General features: G+C 34.7%; 1 protein-coding gene across 23 annotated transcripts in view; it reads right to left on the bottom strand.

Annotated features, from left to right (window-relative positions):
- The window catches only part of GPHN (gephyrin), a 631,205-nt gene that overhangs the window by 311,939 nt on the left and 294,686 nt on the right, over window positions 1-24,580 (bottom strand). For all 23 annotated transcript variants that reach the window (XM_045451302.1, XM_045451293.1, XM_045451291.1 and 20 more), the window contains one exon: window positions 12,829-12,921. In XM_045451302.1, the coding sequence (XP_045307258.1) occupies window positions 12,829-12,921 (93 nt within the window). The remainder of the gene's footprint in view (window positions 1-12,828; window positions 12,922-24,580) is intronic.

The raw sequence follows: 24,580 nt of genomic DNA, 5'->3' as shown, positions 1-24,580 counted from the left end.
AGTTTGAGGAAAGCAGGTCAAATTTAGGGCTGTATGAACTGGTTCAGGGAAATAAGAACCAGCCTGAACCTTCTCCATTCCTCAAAATCAAGCAATTTCTGAGGTTTGGGAAAGGTTTAGGAAGCCCTCACCCCATCATTTCCCACAACCTCCCCTTTCACACTTACCTCCAGTGCAAACAGTTTCCAGCAAGGAGGTACTTGGGAAAACTCACTCCCATGTTTATACCATGGCAAAATTTGAGGATGGCCAACTAATGATACTTTCTGTGTAGGTCAACTTTCTGATTCAATGGGATCCCTGCTATTTGTGAATAGGAAGAGGGGATAGGTTACTAGAAACTACCTACCTCTTTGAAAGTGGATGAGGAAAAAAATCAAGGGCAGTAATACCGATAAATAAATAGTAATACCAGTAAATACGTTGGTGATCTCATCAATCGTCACAGATTTTAAGTCCCTCAAGATGCTGATGACTTTAAAAAAATAGTGTCTCCAGTCTAGACTTCTCTGCCAACTTAACATCTCCACTTGGATAGTTCATTTCCATGACCAAATTAAAACTGACGTTCCTCATCAAATCTACCCTTCCCACAGCCTTCTCCATTTCAGTAAATGGCAACTCCATCTTTCCAAATGCCCAAGTCAAAATCTTGGATATTATACTTGACTTCTCTCTTTCTCTTATTTTATCTGTTATCTCTATCTTCAAAATATAGCAGTAATGTATTTCTCACTACCTTCACCTCTATTATTGGTCTAAGTCACTATCATTTTTCACCTGCTTATTTCAATAGTCTCCTAAATTATTTCCCTATTAAAATATAAGTTCAATCATGTAGTGTCTCTGCTCAAAACTCTCCATTATCCTAAGGGTGGCATACAGATTCTACATGATCCATGGCTTGCTCCCTCTGCTCATTTATGTCTTTGCTCAAATGTCACCTTACCAATAAGGCCTTCCTTGACGGCCTTTTTAAAATTACAACTCTCTTTCCTGCCTGTGCTGTGCTACCTATTCACCTTTCTTGGTTTATTTTTATCCACAGTACTTAATATCATCTCTAATATTACACATCTTACTTGTTTACTTATATTTGTGCCACCCACTAAAATGTAAATTTCATAAAGGCAGAAACTTATGACTTCCTTGTTTACTGCTGTATCCCCAGCATCTTGAACAATGTCTGGCATATATACAGCAGGCACTCAAGATATAATTGAATCTACAAAGTGTTAATTTCTTGTGGGGCATCTCTGTTCTCTGTCTTAAATTCTCAGAGCATTCTTCTGAAAGCTCAGATACTATGAACCTTTGATTAACAGAGGAGATTCTAGCACACTTTAGGGGTTGGCAAATCATAGCCAATGGGACAAATCCTGCCAGCTGCCTGTTTTTTGCATTGCCTGCAATCTAAGAGTGATCTTTGAATTTTTAAGTAATTGAAAAAAAATAGAATAATAATATTTATATCATGACATGATAAAATTATATGAAATCCAATTTCAGTATCCATAAATAAATTTTTACTGGGGCACAATGAGGTGCATTCATTTATACTGTCTTATGATGGCTTTTGTGCTACAGGGCTGGCAGAGTTGAGTAGTTATGACAGAGAACAAAGAACCCACAAAGCCTAAAGTATTTATTGTCTGGACCTCTAAAGAATACATTTGCTGACCCCTGTCCAAAGGTATTTTATACTTAGAAGGCAAAGAGTAATAACTAAATTTTGAGCAACACTAAACTAGACCATTGTTGTTAAATACTGTTGCTGCTGTTGCCCAAGATACACCTAGGAGGGAAGATACATTTATACTAGGATTTGCTTTCACATATATAAAAGTAACCTTCTCATTCTTCTAAATGTTATTAAATAACATTAATGACTATTAATAGTCATTCATCTATCTATCCCACAATAAAGCAGCCTCATCTTAAGGGATAGAGCATAGTATAAGTAAGACTTAAAAATGGTGAAAAGGAAGGGAACAAGAAAGTAAATAGGGCCCACAAATAGAGCTCATATCAAAGTATCACATAATTAACTAATACCCTGTTTAACATATCCTGATTAACTATAGTGGGAAATTGTCATGATGTGAATCTCTTTTGAACCTCATCAATGGGGGTCATACTGAACTGACCTTGTTATAATGGGGTCTCCTAAATAACTGTAGTCTTAAATCATTACAAGCGTGAAACACATTATAATAAGACTCCATTGGATTTATACAATATTCAAAACTAATAGTTATTTTCTCATTGGTTCAAATGTCTACATTTTGTCAAAAAGTATTTTAAAAATTTGCAAAACTCTATTCAAAATCACCTCCTAATCACCTGACTCATCTTTCCTTACATAAAGTTTCACCCTAAGGATTATGACATGCAAGTATATTATAGTATATGCTGCAACCAAACTTACGGAAAGGGGTGAAAAAGGTGAGGGGGAAACACTTAAATTATACCAATGACATCCACCACTACTATGCTACCTTTAATCTTCATAAAGAAGTAAAATTTATGTCCTCTTACATCAGTTGGTCGTTGCTGCACAATCAACTGCTTCTTTTGGATTGTTATCTTTGTGAAACTGACAACAGTTCATTTTCAAAACCCAAACTTTCAATAGCGTTACTGCTTCTTTCTTCTCAGCATTTTTTAAAGGAATTTGGATTCTTCCCCTAAATTCTCACTTATGTGTCAATCTTAATGCTTATCTGAAATGATTACTCCTTCCACTGGGCGATTGTCCTCTACTCTTTAATAGCAGCCATGTTCTTTCCAAGTTCTAATATAAGAAAATAATACTGGTAAAATTATTAGAATCATTCCAAATAGTTTATTTGTTATCTGAGTCCACTTTCTGACTCCCTAACAGTTTCTTTTTATGGTAGGCAATATGTTGGTATGTCAATGGTTTGTTTCCAAGAAGCTCAGAGGACTTCACAGGTGTAAACTCATTTGTTGTCATTTTATTACATTTTGCGTGAAAAGCAACATTAAGTCTAAATGGAGGTCTAACACAGAGAGATGAATCTATATTCTTGACCAGACAATGAAGAAAGGGATATCCTAAAAACTTCTTTCCTGTAACTATATCTCTAGATAAATATGCTTTGGGCATTTTATACTTGTAAAATATTGAATGATTTTTTTTTGTCGTTGTGTTAGTATATATTTTGTAAAACTAAAGTATTCTGGTATGCCAGCATCTGCCATTTTATGACAGTAGCCTTGTAATGGTAAGTTAGAAAGATGATTTCAAGATTTTATCACTCTGATAAATTCAAGGTAAAAATCAACATTTAGCATGTCATCTCTATTTCTTTCCTTTCCCACAGTTACATCAGTGTATATTTTACGTCTTATCTTGCTTAATTTTTTTCCCTGGAGAAAAATTCTTTCAATATTTATTCAACCATCATCTACTTATTTTTAAGCTACAGCTCTTTATATTGTAGGTGATAACAGCAAATATTTATGTAGCAAATAAATATTTTTTCGTGTTTTACTTATGTTAATTCACATAATATAACTATCCTATAAGGAAGTAGTTTTATTCTTTCTATAGGAAGGTAAGTAAGTTGTATAAGGTCATATACTAGTAAAAGGTAGATCTAGGATTCAAACTCAAGTAGTCTGTGCTCTTAACTACTATGTTATGCTGCCTCACAAATGGTTATGTGGGCAACACTGCTTTTCTAGTAAGAGCTCTAATTAGATACAGAATTTTCCATAATAAATATATTTGTATTTATTTGTATGTTTTATTGATAGCATCTCTCTGCTTCATAAGGGCCCCCAAAAGCTGGGTACATATTCTGATACAGAGTAGGCATGCAATTAAGAAATATACTCAAGGGAATGAAGACAGCATTTTATATATGGGTTCTTCACATATGAAATTTTTGTTTTTGTTTTATGCTCAAAATTCTAAAATTCTGACCTTGAGGAGCAATGTGTTTTTCCCTCTATTGATTTTATGTGGACTAGGAGACTTTCAACATAATAGTTTTAAATTCAATGTCACTTATTGCCTTAATTACCTTATCTAAATGATTAAATTTTGTACCTTTACCTTTCCCCTGGTACAATTATACCAAGGAGTTTTTCTTTATAATGTATAAGTGAAATAGAGGTTGAATGTCTTGGGAAAGTTTGTATCTAATGGAAACAAATGAATGCAAAGAAAATCTACAGAAGAATGTGGACTTAAGAGGAAAATGTAACATTTACCTTCAAATATTAGAATTATCATGTAAAAAGGAATTTACCTTCTTTAGTATATTGCAGAAAAGAATTGGAAACATTGATTAGGAAATTATAAGGTGCCAGGTTTCAGTGTGACACGTTTGGACTTTCAAACAATTAGAATTGCAAAACCAACAAACTCCCAGATGGAAGAAGTAGTGATTGAGATGTTCAGACAAAGGTTGGGAATGATGAAAAGGGTACTAGGACTTTGAACACAATGGCCTTTGAATTCTCCTCAAACTCTGAGATACCATGATTTACCTATTTTTTATATAGTTTGTAATTTTATATAAAACACTAAGCTAACTTGAGACAAATTACTGATGAAATCCATGATAAGAAAATATTCCTTGATTGTGTTGATTGTAAGATAAACATTGACTGAAATGGTTTCCAAACAATAAATCAAAGAACTGGAACTTGGTGCTTCACAGCAGTCTCAGTTTTATCTATAAATAATGGTGCGTATAGTCACTAGGTACATTAACAAAAATCTTCAAAAAGAATGAAGTTAGTCCTACTGAGGAATGTGTTGATCTGTATTTGAATAAATGACATCTCAAAAGGGTCTACTTTTAGCCTTGATGTCATGATTTTACTGTGTGTACTGCTTCATAGTAGACTTATGAATTCTGGCTTCTAAGGAATCTTGGCATAAGGACAGTTGCTGTTTTTAATCTCTACAGATGGTGCTACTCTAGATGTTCTAAGAAAGAGATTAAAATAACATAAGTCTAGTTTATCCATCCTTCTATGTAAAATGAATCCTCTTCTCTAGCCAGGAAGATTTTCTTAATTTTATCTTTCTCTGTAGTTTGATCACACATTTCCCTTTCTTCTTTACTCCCATTAGTAATGTCCTCTTCTTTCCTAATCTGAATCCTATTTCTCTCCTTCAATTTTAGCTTAAATTCTACTTGTACAAAATTTTTACTGATTAATTAGCTTTCTCTTAATCGTTCTCTTTAAAGAAATCTTCTGGCTGAACATTTCTGATACTAGATTTATAGTGTCTTGATTTGTCAGGTGACTATTTGGGGAGTACATGTACATTAGCACTCAGTGAAGCTCAAGGTGCTTGATAAATACTTGTTAAACTATTACTTGTTAACATAATACTTGTTAAACTAAGAAAAACTATAAACGCTTTAATTTTTAGCAAACTGGTAGCTCCTAAATGTGCCTATGCTCTGAGACATATACTGCTTTTTAATGGATACTGCCAAATAATTATAAACCCCAGAATAAAGTGAGCTATTACGAAAAAGCTACCCTGAATCTCATATATCTCAGCTTTTTCAAGCCAAATTCCAAGAAGTTTAAACTACAGAGGAATTAGGGACCTAAACAAAATAAACAGGTTCAGGTAGGATATAAAGAGGTACTTAATGCAACTGCACTAATACTCCGCATTCCTCATATCATTTACACTATAAAAATTCTTAATCTTATTCCTTTGTCTCATGCCTGAAAGTAGTAGTGGGGAAATGTTGACTGATATCTTTATTTTTTAGACTATCCATGAGGTATGTTAGTAGCTAACAATAGATACCTGAAGTACAAGGGTTAGTAGGAGAAATATTTGGGGCTGTCAAATCTAATTGGAAGTAATAGATAATATTAATTAAATGAGGAAGAAAAAGGTAAGAAAAAAAATAAACATTTACCAAACATCTACAAAGGTGCCAGGTTTTATACTAGATCATTTTACATGCATTATTGTCACTATTTTGGATAACCCTGGACAAGTCAATTAATTGATCTGTGTCTCAGTTTCTCCATCTATAAAATAGATGTAAACCACATACCTCGTATGGTTGTTTTGAAGACTAAATTAATTAACATATGCTTAAAACAGCTGCTAACACATAGTAAGTGCTATATATAAATATTAGTTATTATTATTGGCTACCTTTATTATCTCAACCACTAGAAACAACAACCTTGAGAGGTAGGCATTAGCTAATTTAGTAAATGAAAAAAGTGAAGTTTGAACATGTTAATTTGCCTTAATTTCACAGTGGTAGAGTTGGGATTTAAATTCAGGTCTATTCGACTCTATGGTGTTAGTGTATCCCAACATGTTAAGACAAAGACATGGAAACATATTTCTTATGTCCTGGGCTATTTCATAAAAATTAAAGGAAGAGATTAAAATGGCATAAATTATAGCCATATCTGACCACAGAAGAGTGATATATTTTATTCAATCTAGTTTGAAACGTTTCAAGTGCAAGGGTTTCTGATATTCTGCTTTATCAATTTCATATTGTTCAGTTACCCTTACAGAACAATTTTAAGAAACTCAAAATCCTAGTTCAATACGGTTATATTTAGCTTTAGCACATATGACAGGTATTTTATTTTAGTAAAAAACAATCATAGCACTACAAAATAAACTCTAATGTTCATAGAGTTTTAGAATATCAGTATATGATATTTTTCCAGGGAAAGAATCCATGTTTCCTGAAGAGTATCATATATACTTGAAAACGATATAATTTAATCGACCTGTGTTAGTGATTAAATTTTCTTTCGAAAACAGAAATTATTAGATATGATATTTTTGGGTATAATACAGGAATTTTTCTGTCAAAATGTCTGATGTTAAGTTTTAGGTGAAGCTGTTAAATGTCAGTTCTCACTGATTTTCACAAGTCACAAATTGAGAATCATTAATGTATAGTCAGTAACTCAGGTCAAGGATGTCTCCTTCATTTTACTTACAGAGTATTGTTATTTTTGAAGCTTTATAATCAAGAAAGAAAAATGGCTAATGACTGCATAAAATGATACCTGGCCTACAATACACTCACACCTAAAATGATGAAATACATGAATTCTGACAAATTGATTATAAAACAAATTTTATAAAAAAATTTTTCTTTGATTTGAGATTTTTGTGAAAAAATTTCTAATAACTTAAGTGGAAAATATCTGTAGAAAGGATTAGATAGTAATTTGTTCCAAAGAAATATAAATACTATAGACTATACACAGAATATGCCTTCTAGAATTCATAATCTTTTCCCAGAAAAACATCCTTTGTACCAAATTTTCAGTATTCTGTTCCCTTCAGCATTGGTCATTTTGTCAGATGCTTCTTCAATTCCATAATGAACCATAAGAATCCTTTTTAATGAATATCCCTTATATCAAAATTTATAGTTTCCTGAAATTTTTGCTATTTCTCCTTTTGCTTGATTGTTTCATCATGCCCAATTATATCAGGACACTTGTTAGAAGGTACTGCTAAGAACAACAGTTCAAAAAATTTTTAAGAGTGAGATTTTATTTAATGTATAATAAATCCATTACTTTGATCAGTTTAGAAGTTCAAAATTTTATATATTTTTAGAATAAGGGATCTTTTACTAATGTTATACTGTATATTGAGACAATGTGGCAATATACTTCATTATGGCAGAAAAGCATTTTTCTTTGCTCCTTCTAAAATTAAACATTTAAGAAATGAAACCCAGTATCATTTCAGATTACTAAAGAGAAAAAGATAAAAATCAATTTTTAAAAAAGTCCCTAAAATATGTGAGTAAAGATGACATTGTCATCCAATAGACCAGGGGTCGACAAACTTTTTCTGCAAAAGGTCAGATGGTAAATATTTTAGGCTTTGCAGGCTATAAGGTTTTGGTTGCAAATATTAACTCTGCTGCTGTAGCCACAAGCAATACACAAAGGAATGAGTGTAGCTGTGTTCCAAAAAAACTTCATTTATAAAGGACACTGAAACTTAAACTTCAAATAATTTTCATGTGCCACAAAATACTATTCTCCTTTTGATTTTTTTCAGCCATTTAAAAATACAAAATCCATTCTTAGCTTACAAGCCACATACAAAAACCAAACCAAATCAAACCAAAACAAAAAGGCAGGCTGGATTTGGCCTATATGCCTCCTTTGCTGACTCCTGTAACATATTTAGAATTCTTAAGAATAAGGACCATGCCTTATTCATTTTTTAACTCCAGCACCCAGCAAGTATGGCAATGCATACATATTAAGGATTAAAAATAAAAAGTGATGAATGAATAAGAACTAAGATGTATGCTGGGCTTCTGTTTAAATATATATATTTATATATACTTAAATTATATTAAATAATTTAACATTTTCTAATTTACCATAACATGTCATCAAAAATTGCTTGTTAATTGTATATACACATTTTTTAATGCTTCTTGATCTTTTATTGTCTTCTAGAATTTATGTGTAAAAAAGGGCTTGACCTCAGTAATATGTCCTTAATTATACTTTTTACAAATAAGATTCTTTAAATAACAATTTCAAAAAAATAATAAAAAAAATAAAAATAAATAACAATTTCTATTTTGGACATAAGTTGTTTTCAACTGATAATGGGACATGATGAGATAATACTTTATACAGCAATGAATTCTTATGTTCTTTTAAAAAATGTTTATTTATTTAGTGAGTGGGGGAAGAGCATGTACTCATGCTCACAAGTGGGGGAGTGGCAGAGAGAGAGAAGGAGAGCGAGAGGGAGGGGGTGAGGGAGAGAATCCCAAGCAGGTTCCATGCTACCAGCGCAGAGTCTAACGTGGGGCTGAAACTCATAAACCGTGAGATCATGACCTGAGCCAGAACCAAGGGTTGATGCTTTAACTGACTGAGTCACCCAGGCAACCCTGAATTCTTAAGTTCTATGGAATTTTATAATTACTAGCATTCACCAATGCCAACAGATTATCCAACCTTTGCCAGATCAGAGAAAATAAAAATTATTCTTAAAAAATGAAGATTTTCATATCAAAATAAAAGTCTAAAAAGTTGAAGGGAGTAGATTATTATGCTATTATATATAAGCTTTGATAGCATCTCATATTTATTAGAGGCAGGGAGCAGGTCAGCCGGCATGTAAATATCAGATGAATCATATTCTAAGCCACAGGGCCTAAAAATAGAAACAATCTCATAATTTAGGAAAATCAATTCTTATTTCTATATATGAACAAAGGAAACAGGACATACTTTACTGAACTTGCTATTCCACTTTTCTTTTAATACACTTGGGAAGAAACCCAAGTCTATAAACTTTTCATGTTCTCTTGGGTTCATACCCATAGACACTAAGTTTAGATTGCTTTATTTCATTTATCCAGTTTTGGAGGAATCCAGTTTTTTCCCTAACAACACACATATTCCACAAACACTTGTCCTTTGTGTTTGTAGATTAAGCCAATTGTCAATTACCGACTATAAAACATTAGTACCTTAATAGAGAAGTTTTATTATTTTACCTTAATAATTAATATTTGTGTTTTCTATAACTTCTCACTATTTAAAAAGTTTTGCAACTGTAAACTGTACATAGTTACATGTAGTCTAGAAATAGTTACTTCATTTTTCAGGCACAACTATCTAAGACATGTTAAAGACAAATAACTGTATTATGACAGAACTCAAATTATATTTATGGATTCCTAGAAGATATCCCTGTGTTGTATTTTAGATATCAGAAGAATGGCAAGTATTAAAGTGTGTAGAGAAAATGGGAAATCAGTAGAATTATTTCTGGTTGGCCTTACATTGCTTTCATGTTTGTTTATTTTTCAAAGGCATAACAGTTCTAAGGACTTTGCTGTAGATAATCATACCATATGTATATGTAAAAAAGATGTAGTAAAGTGAACCTATTAAGAATCAAGATATCTACAATCAGCTAAGTTACCTATTCTCAAAAAAAGATATTAAAAAGCCTTATTTATGTATATTTTTAACTTATTAAAAAAAAAACCCACCCTAATACAGCTCTACACAGGTAGTTGTTATAGGCACATATAAGAATTTAATTTAGGTGCTCTAAGGGGCACCTGGATGACTCACTTGGTTAAGAAACTGACTCTTGATTTTAGCTCAGGTCATGGTCTGACGGTTTGTGAGATTGAGCCCTGATGTGGGTTCTGTGCTGACAGCTGTCAGCTATGAGTCTCTCTCCCTCTCTCTCAGCCCCTCTCCTGGTCACGCATGCATGTGTGTGCACATGTTCTCTCTCTCTCTCTCTCAAAATAAATAAATATTAAAAAATATATTTAAAAAACATCTCTAAGATTTTAAGTTAACTAAAAGACTTCATTTAAGGGGCGCCTGGGTGGCTCAGTCGGTTAAGCATCCGACTTCAGCTCAGGTCATGATCTCGCGTTCCGTGGGTTCCAGCCTCACGTCGGGCTCTGTGCTGACAGCTCAGAGCCTGGAGCCTGTTTCAGATTCTGTGTCTCCCTCTTTCTCTGACCCTCCCTGTTCATGCTCTCTCTCTGTCTCAAAAATAAATAAATGTTAAAAAAAAAAAAAAAGACTTCATTTAAGGATAAAGGTTTCTTAATTTCAGATATAATGAGACATACAAGGTCAGGGAAAGAGACTCTTGTCAATTAATGGCACTAAAAAAAAATGGATGGGATAGATATTAAAATGGTAGAATTTTAAACCTCTATTTCACATGAAGATGAGAAAGATAAAATATGAAGCTTACTATATCAAAATTCAAAAAATAATTTAACAAGATTATAAAGATTTCATCGATACACTTTAAATCTACCATAACACTGTTTTCGTCCTTTTGGTAGTTACATACAAAAAATACTACCAAATTTGTCCACTTAGTGTTTATGTAGCAACTAATAATAATAATAAAAAAACTAACCCTTAGAAGTTAATCCTTGCATATACAGCACTTACTAAAATGCCAGAAATAGTTCTCACTGGATCCTCACAGCTCCCAGTAGGTAGGTACTTTCGTTTACCTCACTTTATAGGAAACTGAGGCACAGAGTAGTTCAGTAATTAGTCTATGGTCACCCTGTTAGTAGCAGAGCCAAAATTCAAAGGTTTACATTTTCAGCCTAGCATTTGGTATTAACTTGACACTCCACAGAAAACAAAATACTTAACTTTGTGTGCAAAGCATTCCCTCCCAATTAAAAACAATGCTGTTATCTGATATAAATTCTATAGTAACTTTTTTCTGTTTTTTTCTGTAATAAAAATAAATAGTATGAAAATCTCAAACCATCACACAAAAAACAGGGACATATAAACCCAAGGCCATTTACTTCAAATACTTAACACAACAAACTCCAAAAATCAAGGTCTTCACATATGTATGCAATTTTCTTACAAACAAAACACAGACACACCTCTATAGGAGATGGCTTCCCTTCAATTGTACTTTTTAAGTTGGTCTCACAGTTTAAAAGAAATGTAAAAATTGGCCAAAGGACCACTTCCCCATAAGATTCAGAAGCTAAACTAATTATGTAAGAATGATTTCTTTTCTGAGCAGTTGAAATTAACAACTTCCCAATATAACTCTATTCTGATTGCTTTAAAAGCAAACCATTTTATTTAGAAGTCTAAAATTAGAATAATATCCAAAAAATTGTCATGATTTTTACATAGAAGAACAGTAAATATTTACACTTTGTTTAAAAAAATGTCCATTTTCATATCCTAGAACAGTGGTTTTCAAAGTCTGAAAGTATGGTCTGTAGACCAGCAACATCTGCACCACCTTGTTAGAAATACAAATCCTTGGGACCCACTGCAGATTTACTAAATCAGGAACTCTGTGGGTGGGTCCAATAATCTGTTTTGATAAATCCTCAGCTTGACTGTGGTGCAGGCTAAAGTTTGAAAACCACTACAGTAGAGTAAGAAGGACAGTAAATATTTAATAGATGCAGAGTAAAAGTATCTTGCTGTTAAGTAAACAGTAGATAAAATTGTGTTCTGGTTTGAAAATAGAAGGATGTACTTAATATTAAGTTGAAATTCAGCCAGCAAACATTTTTTTGGGAGGTAAAGAAAACAATACCACAAGTGGTGATATAAGTTTGCATATGACTCTGAGGTTTACGGCTTCTTCTTAAAAAGAAAAAAGACTCTTTCTCCTGTATCACTGAGCACTGCCTACTCTTCATTTTCTCCCTTAATTTTTCTACTTATGCAAAGGTTTAAGGTGATTCTTGTGGCATAAAGCCTAGATATTAATTCTGCTTTGGCTTATTAAATTCTGAATTTAAATTCATATTAAAATTATGCAATATGTAACCCTTTCTCTTCAAAAGTACTATAAATTTGGTATATGTATTCTATCACAATTTCCTGTGCTTTGAGACCAATGACAAGGGTATCTGAAGAACAGAGATATCAGATACATTTTGAATTACATTAACAAAACACATTAGACCAGATGCCATGCTAAGAATCAGAGTTCTGCTATCACCTCCTTTGGCAATATGTCTGAAGTTCAGCTTATATCACAGTCCACTGAACAAATGCAAAATTACTTTCTGTACCAGTTCAATCTTCCTCATTTTATATCATGTCTAGTAGAAGTCCAAAGAAAAGTAGTCAAAAAACATTTTCTATATAACAATCCTTCCACAGAACAGTTTTTACATTCTTAGAACCACAAGTCTTCTGTTCTGCCTAGCAACATTATAAAAGTAATATAAAACATAGTAAAAAAGATGAAAAATAAAATGACTAGCCTACTCCTTGAAAAAAGAAAGGCACAGACTATCTCACCTCTGGAGTGACATCTCGTGGTGCAAACCCTGTTCCTCCAGTTGTTAATATCAAATTAAGTTCCTTTTCATCACACCAATCTATCAGGGTTTCCTGAAAGAAAACAATAGTATTGTCACATGAAGAAGAACTTACCTGCCCACTCAAAACATCCACATATTCAAATACTTTATATACCAGTGAAGAAACACACATTTATCTCAGCAATCAACACGAAATTCTGAAGCACAATTCATGGAACATATTTACTATTGATCAAAACACATTGCTATTTCTGTATTTATTTTATGCAGTATAAAAATAAAGGAAGCATCAAATTTTTAAAATAAATGAAGAAAAAATGAAACACAGGAAATATCAGAAATTAGGAGCTTATAAAAAAGTCTAATGTTGGATATTTGATAAAATCTCAGAGGGAAAACAGAGCATTCCAATAAAGATTATAAATGGACTCTGGTTTTTTGATATTTCCATTTTTCTCTGTTTAAGTCTGTCCAGATCTGATAGTCTGGAATAACTTTATCTTTCTTTCCACATATCTGCAATGGTTTGTGAAATAATTTTGGTGTGAAGGTTGGATATTGTTCAATCAAGATTTTGTTTTTATAACTATATAATAACCAGACACTTGGAGGTATGAAGAGGATAGGTAATATAATAGTGCTAATATCTTGATCTTTCTGAGCAGTGGTTCAACCAACTGTGTCTAAGGTTTAAAAAGAGAGTAGGGGTGCCTGGGTGGCTCAGTCGGTTAAGCGTCCAACTTTGGGCCCAGGTCACAATCTGACAGTTTGTGGGTTCAAGCCCCGTGTTGGGCTCTGTACTGGCAGCTCAGAGCCTGGAGACTACTTTGGATTCTGTGTCTCCCCCCTTCTCTGTCCCTCCCCTGCTCACTCTCTGTCTCTCTCTCAAAATAAACATTAAAAAAGTTAAAAAAAATTTAAAAAGGGTAACTTATTTATAAAATACTGTAACTTATTATTTATAAATATTATTTATAAAACTGTAACTTATTAATAAAATTTTCCTTATTTTTAAACGTTAGAGAAAGATCTCTGTTTAGCATGTAGTATCTCTCATGCTCTGACATTCACTTTTTTTTTCTATTTAAACGAAATAAAATGCCTCTGTATTAGCTTGAGAGTACTATCCTGGTTTTGCATAGCTATTTCTTTCACTTTCAGTTAAACATCTATCCATTCTTCTATCTATAACATAGGCATAGATAGATGAAATGTTTTCAACTTTAATAATGGTTATTTCTGGATAGATGTGAAGTACATTTTAATTCCTTTTTATTTTCTTTTGAATTTTCCAATTCTTTAAAATCTGTATGTATTATTAAAAAATAAAAGGATTTTACAAATTGAACTTTCTGGTATTTGTTCTTTATTTAGATAGCCAGCACCTTAATGTCTCATTTTTTCCTCAATTTTCAGCCAGCTCAGAAATAAATTTTATACTCAACAACTATGCATATTCTATACTGTGGTAGGTTAAATATAACCACATATTCTTTATAAATCCTCCTGTCAAGAGGTAGAGTCTACTTTCACCAATTCTGCATCTGGGCCAGACTTGTACCTCTGATCAGGGCAGAAATTATGGTATATGAGTTCTGAAGGTTAGGTCTCAAAAGGCCTCAAATCCTCTACCTTCACTCTTTTGGTAAACTTCTCTTACCATGAAAGGAAGTCCAGTCTAAATAATGGAATGAAGAGAAAACATGTAGAGAGAAAGCTTAGCAGAATAGAAAGCACCAAGGGCCCAGACCCCCGAGTGAGGCCATCTGAGTGAGACACCTAAGCAAGCCTCAGTTGAGTCGACCAATTATTTCAGCCACATGAATGACCCCCAAGTAAGACCAGAAAAAGATACACTCAGCTAAGCCCAGCAAACCCACAGATTTGTGAGAAATAATAAATCATTGTTGTAAGACACAAAGTCTTGTGGTGGTTTCAATGGAACAATATAGTACATATAAAATTACTTTCCTAGTTAGCATCTTTGCATCCTCCTGCTGTTTTCAATTTATATTTATTGTATTTTATTAGTCATAAGTCTACACATCCTTTACAAGAATCTTCACAACAGCTTTGAAAGTAAACCTGATGTGAATTAGGTTTAAATAAATTGCCATGAAGACTCAATTTTAATCATTCAGTTTAAGAAACATACCAATGCCTAGTATGTGCCAGGGAAATGTGAGAATGAAAAAAAATGTAAGACAAATGGCCTTGATGTCAAAGATCGCAGAGGTATGAACAAATTAATACAGCACATCAACATATCATGGTTAGTGCTATGAAAGAGGTGTGATCATCTTAAGAAAACTGTTTTACAGATATTACAGGTATTTATGAATATATAACATTTTCTTTACTGTGACCAGAATGAAAACCATCATTGCAGAGATTTTTTTTTTTTTTAATTTTTTTTTTTTTTCAACGTTTATTTATTTTTGGGACAGAGAGAGACAGAGCATGAACGGGGGAGGGGCAGAGAGAGAGGGAGACACAGAATCGGAAACAGGCTCCAGGCTCTGAGCCATCAGCCCAGAGCCCGATGCGGGGCTCGAACTCACGGACCGCGAGATCGTGACCTGGCTGAAGTCGGACGCTTAACCGACTGCGCCACCCAGGCGCCCCTAGAGATTTTAAGCAATATTTTTCTCTTGCCCAAGACTAGAGAACACCCAAAAGAGAAAAATGGGACAGTAATAGAGCCACCATTCGGACATCTACCTAGAGTCTCATACTCATCTATTACAATAGATATTTTTTCTTTTCTCTACATTTATTGATGGAAACATGAATCACTGAATTAAGTAGACCTCACCAATATAAAACCATTTGAGAAATGTCATATTTTCTTTGGTTTATTAAAGAATCTGATATAACCACCTAAGAAATTCCTATCTATACTTAATGAGACACAGCTTTAGGACATGTCAGTAGTCTCCACTGACTCCTCCAGACAATTTATTCCTTGTGTGTATTACCAGGCATCCCTTTGGGATAGCACTTTTCATATTTTACTGAAATTTACTTGTTTACATGCCTCCTCCTCTATAAAAGTGATCTCCAAAATTCTGATCATATATCTGTATACGTAAAGTAAATTCTGAATGTTATGCTACAAAATATTCAGCATGCCACACAAAAAGATATTTAAAGATGACATAATAGCTTTTGTTTTGGGGCGACTGTGTGGCTCTGTTGGTTAAGCGTCTGACTTCAGCTCAGGTCATGATCTCACAGGTCTTGAGTTTGAGCCTCACATTGGGCTCTGTGCTGACAGCTCAGAGCATGGAGCCTGCTTCAGATTCTGCATCTCACCCTCTCTCTCTGCCCCTCCCCCACTTGAGTTCTATCTTCTCTCAAAATTAAATAAACATCAAAAAAAATATTAAAATATATTTAACAAATGTGTTCAAAAATCCACTAAAACTTTTCTAAGGGAACATTTTTAAATGGATAGGGATATTGTTTCCTAGTTTTTAAGTGTGCAGTTATTAGTTTTCATAAATGACAGAAATACCATTTCCATGAACAAAATAACATAATGCAAGCAGTTTTAAGTTATCTAAGTATCTTAACTTAAGCATGCTTTTATATTTTAGGAAAATTTTCCTAAGATCTTTCATGTCTTTTCCCCAAAATTGTCTACTAAATTAGCTTAACTTCTCATTTATTTTTCTAGGCAGATTCTGCCATTCCTTGTCTGTTATCTCATCTTCAATTATGTTATCTGAACTAGAAATCTCCCTCTCTGGTCCTTTCTGGCTTTGAGAATCTACTCCAAATCACTTTAAAATTAGCATTCTAAAAATAGATTTCTTTAAAACCTTCCCCCCAAACCTACTTTTTTCCATTAAGACAATATCAACCTATTTCCCAAATATTTGTTAATGTAGTTGAAGCTTTCACCAAAACCTTCAAAAAACAAACTCAAACAATAGTTATCATTTACTAGAGTAACACACTTAGCAAGTGATTACTTAAATGAGAAGTATAAGGATTCCTGGGATATCTGGGGATTGTAGACACAAGGTAAATAGGAGTTTTCATCCAAGGAGTATCCATGCATTATTTTTCATACATTCTTATTTTATATTTGCATTTATATAAACATTATATGTATTTATAACATATATTCTTAAAATATACATGTCATGTTTATATAGTCCTTAGAACACTTCCTATCTAGAGAAGATCCCCAAATCAGGATTTTGTTGCATTTCAAGTGACTTTTTGTTATTCTCACACCACCAAAAGTGTCAACCCAGAATGCCTTTTCAGGCTAATTTTATAATTTTCCTCCTGAGAAACAGGGCTTCTCTTTTTCTCACGTGGACTGACAGCTTAATCTTTAGACCAATTTCAGTTTAATTCTATTCATTTAAACATCAAATACTATATTATTCAAATACTGTACTGCTTATAAAGTTATTTTAGAGAATGTGAATGATTGGAGTTCTATTTATTGTTTACCTTAATTAATGCAAAGATCCTCCAGTTATTGTGTCAAATGGTTTTGAATAGATTACTATTATTCCAGATAATGCTTCTTCTGTACTTTATAAATGCTTTTTATCAATACAATTTTCTCAGCTTTACTAGATAACAATATATTAATCCTCTCACATTTGAAATAAATAGAAATAAGTAGATGTAACTACATCACATGCCTACTTATTCAAAAAAATTTTTTTGTGCTTAAGTATCTCTAGTATATTGTTCTGAATGAAGGGAACTCAGGTCCACATTTTGTACTCATCACAATAGCATGCAAACAATGTATTGTGATGAGGACCTAAACTCAATTCCTTCACAAAATACCAAGGATTTGCTCCTATTGATGGAATCTCACTGGTGCAAATTAAACACTTGGCAGAGTACTTAACACATAGTAACTGGTAAATAAATGGTTTCTTTTGTTATTTTTTCAACATTATTTATGCCAGAGTTACAGTGGCCTAAGTGTGAGCTTCTCCATCACTTTAATCACCTTAGAAGACCCAAGTAGAGTCAGGGTTCATGGTACTGCTTTTATCACTAACTCTGAGAGGCCAAAAATTGAAATATTTTAAAAGGGAAGATTCCGTAAAACAGAACAATTAAATGATTTACAGAGCTAAATGGATTGAAGAGATACTCTTTTGGCCTTTTTATGCTATTTTCCCTAAGGCCTTCCCTGAACTTAAGAGCCAAATTTTATGCATATTGATATTCTTCAGTGATTAATATAATAGGTGACCTGAATAAATGGTGATGGCTCTACTGACATAAAGCTTGGTCTAAGATTGACTGGACCTCTGAAGAATTGGGAATAAGTAATTAAAGCCATAGAATAATAAATCAAGCACATTATGACTATGACTCTGATAGGAATCCTCAGGAATCCACCAAATGTAAGAAATGCAACATTAGAAACCTGGTAAATATTAGCAGTCACTACACTTCTGAGAGGGCCCAGGAAACCACAAATTTACTTTCTGTCTCTATGGATTTGCCTATTCTAGATACTCACAAAACTGAATTCACACAATATGTGGTCTTTTGTAACTGGCTTCTGTTAATTAGCATAATGTTTTCAAGTCTCATACATGTTGTAACATTTACCAGTACATCATGCATTTTTTTTTTCAAAAAATGTTTATCATGGTAAAAAAGTTATATAATAAAACTTGTATCTTAACCATTTTTAAGTGTACAGTTCAGTGACATTACACATTGCATTCACAATATAGTGCAATTGGCACCACTATCTATTTTTGAAAACTTTTATCACCCCAAACAAATCAATATTCTTAATTCAGGGTTGGCTTGGTTATTATAAAACTTTATTCTCTGAAATGGAGTGCTGAAAAAGTTGGTTTTAACAATTTGTTTGTTTCACAGTGTTTCTATGGAGGAATGGGAGTTTTGAACTCCAAAACTAGCTATTCTACTGTCCATTATTAATTCTAAATCAATAGATAATCTTTCTTAAGAAATTTGCCAAGGAAAAACAGTACATTACCATTAGTATGGTCACTATCCTGTACCCAAAGATTATTTTTTGAATAAGAATTAATATTTTCATTTTCCCTTTATTCTACATATAATTCCTACAGTATAGTTCCACTAATAAACAATACCAAAACTTTCCAAACACAAATAACTAGGCATGAATCTTACTGGTTTAAAAGCTAATCCAACATGCTTTAAAGTTTTATTTAATAACTATACATTTATTACATGATTGCACTGTCATTAATCTTAAACTGGTTCATGTGGGACCCTGAAATTAAAGATAAAAAGGTACTTTCAAAACTCTTTAAAGCAATTGTATTTTTCAGTTCTACAATTTTCACTTGGTTCTTTTTGTTTCTATTTTTTCTGCAAAGACTTTATATCTCTTCATTCATTACAAGCATATTTTCCTTTACTCCTTGAGCCTGATTATAGAGCTGCTTTAAAAATCGTTGTTAATTGAAATAACTGGGCCATCTTGGGGTCCGTGTCAGTTGATTATCTTTTTTGAGAATGGATCACATTTTGTTTTTTTATGCGTTAAATAATTCTGGACTGTATTCTGGACATGCTGAATGATATGTTGAAGAAACTCTAGGTTTTGTTATATTGCTTTGAGGAATGTTGATTTGTTTTTATTTTAGTAAGCAGATGACTTGGGTAGACTCAACTGCAATCTCTGTCTGCTCTACAGTGATGGCAATTCAAAATTCAATTAAGTTCCTTTAGTCCCAATTGCAGTGTTTGTAGTTTACCCAGCACTATCATGGTTCGGAGGTCAGCCAGAGACCTAAGGGGCTTATTTATAGAATTTGAAGATCTTCTCTTTGGCTCTCTCCCTTCCAGGATATCCCCACCCCTCCATCAGTTTAAAGCATCTGTGCTTGTCCCAAACTCTGTTCTTCTAGCCAGTAAGCTTGTAGGTTTTAGCTGCCACATACACCAGACTGGGACCTACTGTCAGGATAAAAGTTATACAAATGGGGTATTCAACAAGAGCCTTCTTCCAAATGACAGAATCTTCTTGCATTTGGTTGCTACCCAGTGTTTTCAGATGGTTATTTTTTGTTTAGTTCAGAGTTTATAACTGCTATTTGTGATGACAGATGAGTCTTTTGATAGGAGCTACTGAGCTATACTGGACTAGAGCTTCCCCTTAAAGCACTAGGTATTTTATTTATCAATAAAATTTAGTACCACCTCTATGAGTTTGGCATTTAAAGCCATTCTACTCACTGTTGTAGAATAGGCAATACGAAAACAAAATGAGTGGCTATGTGAAAGAAATTTGATTAAATGTATCATCTGTTTTATAATTGTAAAGTAGGTTCTAGAAATGATATTTGGTGAAAAAAATGTTTTATATTTCAACCTATTCCTATTTTTTATTCCATTTTTAATTTTTTGGGCCCACATGAGAATATTCTTTGTGATTTTTTTATAATTCTAAAAAACATGCTTATTAAAAAGACAAAAATAACTCAATCAACATAAAAGGTATAATGAATTGAAAGTCATTAAAAATTTAGCAGAGATAGGGAGAGGAGGGAAGATGGCGGCGTAGGAGGATGCTGGGCTCACCGCGCCTCCTGCTGATAACTTAGATTCCACCTACACCTGCCTAAATAACCCAGAAAACCGCCAGAGGATTAGCAGAACGGAGTCGCCGGAGCCAAGCGCAGACGAGAGGCCCACGGAAGAGGGTAGGAAGGGCGGCAAGGAGGTGCGCGCTCCACGGACTGGTGGGAGGGAGCCGGGGCGGAGGGGCGCTCGCCGGCCAAGCAGAGCCCCCGAGTCTGGCAGGCAAAAGCGGAGGGGCCTGACGGACTGTGTTCCGACAGCAAGCGCGACTTAGCGTCTGGGAGGTCATAAGTTAACAGCTCTGCTCGGAAAGCGGGAAGGCTGGAGGACAAAGGGAGGGAGAGCTGCTGAGCCCCCGGACGACAGAGCTCAGTTTGGTGGGGAGCAAAGGCGCTCACCAGTGCCATCTCCCCCGCCCATTCCCCAGCCAAAATCCCAAAGAGAACCAGTTCCTGCCAGGGAACTTCCTCGCTCCGCGCAAACACCCAACTCTGTGCTTCTGCAGAGCCAAACCTCCGGCAGCGGATCTGACTCCCTCCTGCTGCCACAGGGCCCCTCCTGAAGTGGATCACCTAAGGAGAAGCGAGGTAAGCCTGCCCCTCCTGCCCCTGTGCACCTTGCCTACCCACCCCAGCTACTACGCCAGATCCCCAGCATCACAAGCCTGGCAGTGTGCAAGTAGCCCAGATGGGCCACGCCACCCCACAGTGAATCCCGCCCCTAGGAGAGGGGAAGAGAAGGCACACACCAGTCTGACTGTGGCCCCAGCGGTGGGCCGGGGGCAGACATCAGGTCTGACTGCGACTCCGCCCACCAACTCCAGTTATACACCACAGCACAGGGGAAGTGCCCTGCAGGTCCTCACCACGCCAGGGACTATCCAAAATGACCAAGCGGAAGAATTCCCCTCAGAAGAATCTCCAGGAAATAACAATAGCTAATGAGCTGATCAAAAAGGATTTAAATAATATAACAGAAAGTGAATTTAGAATAATAGTCATAAAATTAATCGCCGGGCTTGAAAACAGTATAGAGGACAGCAGAGAATCTCTTGCTACAGAGATCAAGGGACTAAGGAATAGTCACGAGGAGCTGAAAAACGCTTTAAATGAAATGCAAAACAAAATGGAAACCACCACGGCTCGGATTGAAGAGGCAGAGGAGAGAATAGGTGAACTAGAAGATAAAGTTATGGAAAAAGAGGAAGCTGAGAAAAAGAGAGATAAAAAAATCCAGGAGATTGAGGGGAAAATTAGAGAACTAAGTGATACACTAAAAAGAAATAATATACGCATAATTGGTATCCCAGAGGAGGAGAGAGGGAAAGGTGCTGAAGGGGTACTTGAAGAAATCATAGCTGAGAACTTCCCTGAACTGGGGAAGGAAAAAGGCATTGAAATCCAAGAGGCACAGAGAACTCCCTTCAGACGTAACTTGAATCGATCTTCTGCACGACATATCACAGTGAAACTGGCAAAATACAAGGATAAAGAGAAAATTCTGAAAGCAGCAAAGGGTAAACGTGCCCTCACATATAAAGGGAGACCTATAAGACTCGTGACTGATCTCTCTTTTGAAACTTGGCAGGCCAGAAAGAATTGGCACGAGATTTTCAGTGTGCTAGACAGAAAGAATATGCAGCCAAGAATCCTTTATCCAGCAAGTCTGTCATTTAGAATAGAAGGAGAGATAAAGGTCTTCCCAAACAAACAAAAACTGAAGGAATTTGTCACCACTAAACCAGCCCTACAAGAGATCCTAAGGGGGACCCTGTGAGACAAAGTACCAGAGACAACACTACAAGCATAAAACATACAGACATCACAATGACTCTAAACCCGTATCTTTCTATAATAACACTGAATGTAAATGGATTAAATGTGCCAACCAAAAGACATAGGGTATCAGAATGGATAAAAAAACAAGACCCATCTATTTGCTGTCTACAAGAGACTCATTTTAGACCTGAGGACACCTTTAGATTGAGAGTGAGGGGATGGAGAACTATTTATCATGCTACTGGAAGCCAAAAGAAAGCTGGAGTAGCCATACTTATATCAGACAAACTAGACTTTAAATTAAAGACTGTAACAAGAGATGAAGAAGGACATTATATAATAGTTACAGGCTCTATTCTTCAGGAAGAGCTAACAATTATAAATGTCTATGCGCCAAATACTGGAGCCCCCAAATATATAAAACAACTACTCATAAACATAAGCAACCTTATTGATCAGAATGTGGTAATTGCAGGGGACTTTAACACTCCACTTACAGAAATGGATAGATCATCTAGACACACGGTCAATAAAGAAACAAGGGCCCCGAATGACACATTGGATCAGATGGACTTGACAGATATATTTAGAACTCTGCATCCCAAAGCAACAGAATATACTTTCTTCTCGAGTGCACATGGAACATTCTCCAAGGTAGATCACATAATCGGTCATAAAACAGCCCTTCATAAGTGTACAAGAATTGAGATCATACCATGCACACTTTCAGACCACAGTGCTATGAAACTTGAAATCAACCACAGGAAAAAGTCTGGAAAAACTCCAAAAGCATGGAGGTTAAAGAACACCCTACTAACGAATGAGTGGGTCAACCAGGCAATTAGAGAAGAAATTAAAAAATATATGGAAACAAACGAAAATGAAAATACAACAATCCAAACACTTTGGGACGCAACGAAGGCAGTCCTGAGAGGAAAATACATTGCAATCCAGGCCTATCTCAAGAAACAAGAAAAATCCCAAACACAAAATCTAACAGCACACCTAAAGGAAATAGAAGCAGAACAGCAAAGGCAGCCTAAACCCAGCAGAAGAAGAGAAATAATAAAGATCAGAGCAGAAATAAACAATATAGAGTCTAAAAAAACTGTAGAGCAGATCAACGAAACCAAGAGTTGGTTTTTTGAAAAAATAAACAAAATTGACAAACCTCTAGCCAGGCTTCTCAAAAAGAAAAGGGAGATGACCCAAATAGATAAAATCAAGAATGAAAATGGAATTATTACAACCAATCCCTCAGAGATACAAACAATTATCAGGGAATACTATGAAAAATTATATGCCAACAAATTGGACAACCTGGAAGAAATGGACAAATTCCTGAACATCCACACTCTTCCAAAACTCAATCAGGAGGAAACAGAAAGCTTGAACAGACCCATAACCAGCGAAGAAATTGAATCGGTTATCAAAAATCTCCCAACAAATAAGAGTCCAGGACCAGATGGCTTCCCAGGGGAGTTCTACCAGACATTTAAAGCAGAGATAATACCTATCCTTCTCAAGCTATTCCAAGAAATAGAAAGGGAAGGAAAACTTCCAGACTCATTCTATGAAGCCAGTATTACTTTGATTCCTAAACCAGACAGAGACCCAGTAAAAAAAGAGAACTACCGGCCAATATTCCTGATGAATATGGATGCAAAAATTCTCAATAAGATACTAGCAAATCGAATTCAACGGCATATAAAAAGAATTAATCACCATGATCAAGTGGGATTCATTCCTGGGATGCAGGGCTGGTTCAACATTCGCAAATCAATCAACGTGATATATCACATTAACAAAAAAAAAGAGAAGAACCATATGATCCTGTCAATCGATGCAGAAAAGGCCTTTGACAAAATCCAGCACCCTTTCTTAATAAAAACCCTTGAGAAAGTCGGGATAGAAGGAACATACTTAAAGATCATAAAAGCCATTTATGAAAAGCCCACAGCTAACATCATCCTCAACAGGGAAAATCTGAGAGCTTTTTCCCTGAGATCAGGAACACGACAGGGATGCCCACTCTCACCGCTGTTGTTTAACATAGTGCTGGAAGTTCTAGCATCAGCAATAAGACAACAAAAGGAAATCAAAGGCATCAAAATTGGGAAAGATGAAGTCAAGCTTTTGCTTTTTGCAGATGACATGATATTATACATGGAAAATCCGATAGACTCCACCAAAAGTCTGCTAGAATTGATACATGAATTCAGCAAAGTTGCAGGATACAAAATCAATGTACAGAAATCAGTTGCATTCTTATACACTAACAATGAAGCAACAGAAAAACAAATAAAGAAACTGATCCCATTCACAACTGCACCAAGAAGCATAAAATACCTAGGAATAAATCTAACCAAAGATGTA

The sequence above is a fragment of the Leopardus geoffroyi genome, chromosome B3 (genome assembly GCF_018350155.1).
Source record: "Leopardus geoffroyi isolate Oge1 chromosome B3, O.geoffroyi_Oge1_pat1.0, whole genome shotgun sequence".
Classification (NCBI taxonomy): Eukaryota; Metazoa; Chordata; class Mammalia; order Carnivora; family Felidae; genus Leopardus; species Leopardus geoffroyi.
Note: the sequence above shows the minus strand (reverse complement) of the source record. Positions and strands in the feature narration are given on the sequence as shown.